Here is a 3,488-nt window from a genome sequence, read left to right on the forward strand (position 1 = left end):
GGTGGGGGTGGGGGTGGGGAGGGTGGATAGAGAGGCAGGGTAGAGGTGGCGGTGACGGTGGTGATTGTGGAGGTGTGCACCGGAGGTGGCGTTGTCTATCTGAAGTCGAATCCTCTGGTTTCAGTTGTTTTTGCAAACCGAAGCACTCACTAAAAAGGAAAACGGCGACTGTAACTGGAAACTACAAGCCTGGAAAGCTTTGGGTTAATCTTCTGCCATAACCTCTAAAACCATTCTTTTAAAAGCACTGAAAGTTAACACACGTCATTGAAAACAGCGTGCTGACCTGATTAAAAGCTACCGCTAACCGGGGAGGCGAACTTGCGACCTTTCTGCTGTGAGGCGACAGCACTAACCACTGCTGCTATATCTGTTTATTTAAAAAAATGGCTACTTCACAACTAAACTAAATTCACTGACTCTGTTAAAAAAAAAAAAACCTTTTTCTTCTTCTTTAGCAAACTTCTGGAGCCCTGCAGAGGCCCACTGTTCGCTAGCGCCATGAGAAGCTAATGTCTGCTAGCCGCTAAAATAGAAGGACTCAAAACATTGTAACTTTCTACACTTCCTGACCCAAACTTTTTGGATTCACCATTTATTTTAACACGGGTGCAGAGTGACGCGTCCTGGCGAGCGGAGGGAGCGCTTTTAGCCACCACCGAGCGCAACGGCGGAGCAAGATGGTGGCCAATGATGGCCTTGGCTACCACAGCTCGGTATTCGTCGGCCACTCCAGTCATTTGAAGAAACTCTTCTGTAAAATCATAGTTTCCTCAAATAAATGGGGTGGACAGTTTACACACATATATTTATGGCGATGGCCATCTTGGTTTTTGTCGTGGCAACCCTATTTTTGATAGCAACCTTACTTATGCCAAGATGCATCCACACACCAAAATGGAAGGCAGTACAGTACTTTATTTTCCACGTTATTCAGCTCACAAGATGAGCCGGAATAGGCTATAGCATGAAAAGTTTTCTTTAAAGCTTTAACCTTCCAGTTTCAGCAAAATATCTACTATGTAGTGTATTTAATGTATATAACAACATGTTAGTTCAGTAAAAAACACAACCTGGAGATTGTTTTTTTAACTAGCTAGTGGAGCTAACGTTAGCCTGATTCGCTATTTAGCAACAGCTTTCATTTTAGCCACCAAAAATGGTTGATGGCTTTTAGCGAAGCCTGCTGTTGTTTGAATAATAATTTTACAATTTACTACAACCCGCCAGTGGAAAATTTGTCACTTTTTTAAACTTTTAAACTGCCTCTGTCCGGTAGAAAGACCCAAAGTTTTACAGGCTAACAACGGTAGCTAAACGAACAGCGAGAGGAAACCACCTCAGATATGATTTACTGACAAAGTTGAGTGCAATGTGACTGTGAAAAAAAAAACAAAAAAAACATAAAGTGCAACAAGTGAGGAGACGGTGCTGTGTGGTACAGAGGGAGTGAGTACTTAAAAAAAAAAAAATTATAAAGAATTGCAGAATCAGTCAACATGGAGGAACTAATTGGAGAACCATCAGATAGCCGTACAATTTTAAGGAGTGCTTTCCATGTCTCCTGGTGACTCTATCAAAGCATGATCACAAAAAAAACAAAAAACAAAAAAACACAAAACAAAACAAAAAAAATCAAGGCTGATTAAAAACATTTCTTATCGGGAAAATAACAAGAGATCTCTCTCCTGGTGATTACGTCATGGTTTCAGTATTGGTTTCCTTCCATTTTCCTCTGAGGCACCAAGTACTACCCCCTCCTCTGGCAAAGAAAAGATCCAAGATAAGAGCAGTTTGGTCACTGGGGAGGAATGTCCGATTACAGCCGGTGTATGTTTAACTAGCTGCTGGGGATCTTTAACCTCTCGGAAACAAAAAAAAAAAAAAAAAAAAATTTAAATGTTTAACCGACTGGAAGAGAAACAGACAAACACAGGTGCATTAACGCTGCCCTCAAAAGGCCTGGAGTCCGAACCGTTAACCACGAACAGCGCGCCGTTAGCCAGGGGCTTTAACTAACACGCTTTACTGGTCTTTTTTTAAAGAAGGAACTGGAAAAGGTCTGGAAAGAGTTCCCTTCTGTTAGCGCGTCAGGAAAGGCGACGAACATGGCTGCACGAATGTCCTTTTACGATTAAAAAGAAACGCCATCAAAAAATGTATATTTACATCTTTAGGCTGCCGCTCCACCAGTCGCTACAACAGAACGAGGAGTTTAAAAAAAAAGTCTATTTATGGCGAGCGGAGTGATAAAAGGGGAAAAGCAGCTGTCCGGTCCCGGCGGCCCTCGGGGACAGGGGGCGGGTGAGTGATCGGCACACTTACATGGGTCCCTGCTGATGAACTGCGGCCCCGGGCTCTGCTGGGAGGGAGGCGGGTTGGGGGTGCCGACCAGCTTGTTCTTCGCCATCTTCGTGTTGGCCTTGGCGAACTCCAGCCGCAGGGTTTGGGGGATCTCCGGATCGAAGCGCACGCCCTGGGAGCAACCAGAAACGGGGCGTTAGTGTTCGGTCGAAGCACCTCGGCGTCCTACTTGTTGGGCATGGCACTACGAACGAACTCGGGGGAGTAGAAAAAAAACCCAGATTAATTCGAACCAGACTGAGGAGCTAAAGGACCTCGGTCCCGGCACCGCTGTTAACTCGCCAGTCGGGTCCGGATTAAAGTCCGACTCTCCCGACTGAAGAGCTTGTCTGCAGCAGGTAAGACGTTGACGGTCCGCAGCTCGTCCACACAAACCCAGAGTTCTCGTTTCGAAGCATTAAGAAGCAAAAACTGTCAAACATATCAAACATTTTAGCTCTAAGCTGGTTTTTAATCGGTGGCTGTGTGGGGTCTCTCTCCACAGCTGCGGTTTTGTGCTGTGTGCTGTCGTTTTTATGGGCAGTCAGCTACATTTTACTTTTTTTTTGTTTTTTTTTAAAATCCAGGTTTGTATCGAGTTCCTAAAGTTTCTACTCAGCCTAATAAGCAGCACGTCCGCAGAGTAAATCAACCAGTTGGGTGTTAGGCCAACCATCCCTCTTTTTGCATGTGAACAGCTAGCTTTGGTTGATTCACTCTGCGGAGGTGCTGCTTATAGGGCTCCTAGGACTGAAGAAGTCTTTCGGATTAAAAGACGAAATCTATGATCTGAGAAGTAACCGTCCTGAGGAGCTGACTCAACCTTGTTGGATTTTTCTACCCGGATTACTGAGCACGCATCAGGAGACGACAGGATCTACTTCTAATAACTCCACATTCCCCCCCACCCCCATTTTTTGCTAACTTCAAGGAATCTTTTAAGGAGTGCGGCACCAACAAAAGGTTGTCTTCGACGAACAAAAGCGAGGCCCGTAGGGAGGCATCCGAACGGCCGCTAACGGACCTCGTTCGACCGAAAAAAGGGGCGCAGGAGCGGAACGAGCCAGAGGAGGGAAGGTGGGGAAGCTGCGTGGGTCGTCCTTGCAGGCTGGAGCCGAAGGAGAAGGAGGGTGGAGGAGGGGGGT

General features: G+C 45.9%; 1 protein-coding gene across 1 annotated transcript in view; it reads right to left on the minus strand.

Moving 5' to 3' along the window:
• The window catches only part of LOC108234848 (RNA-binding protein with multiple splicing), a gene marked incomplete at its 5' end in the record, with an annotated part of 25,063 nt that overhangs the window by 13,252 nt on the left and 8,323 nt on the right, over positions 1-3,488 (minus strand). The window contains 1 exon segment of the mRNA XM_025005558.1: positions 2,326-2,476. Coding sequence (XP_024861326.1) covers positions 2,326-2,476 — 151 coding nt within the window.

This window comes from Kryptolebias marmoratus, linkage group LG7, assembly GCF_001649575.2.
Source record: "Kryptolebias marmoratus isolate JLee-2015 linkage group LG7, ASM164957v2, whole genome shotgun sequence".
NCBI lineage: Eukaryota > Metazoa > Chordata > Actinopteri > Cyprinodontiformes > Rivulidae > Kryptolebias > Kryptolebias marmoratus.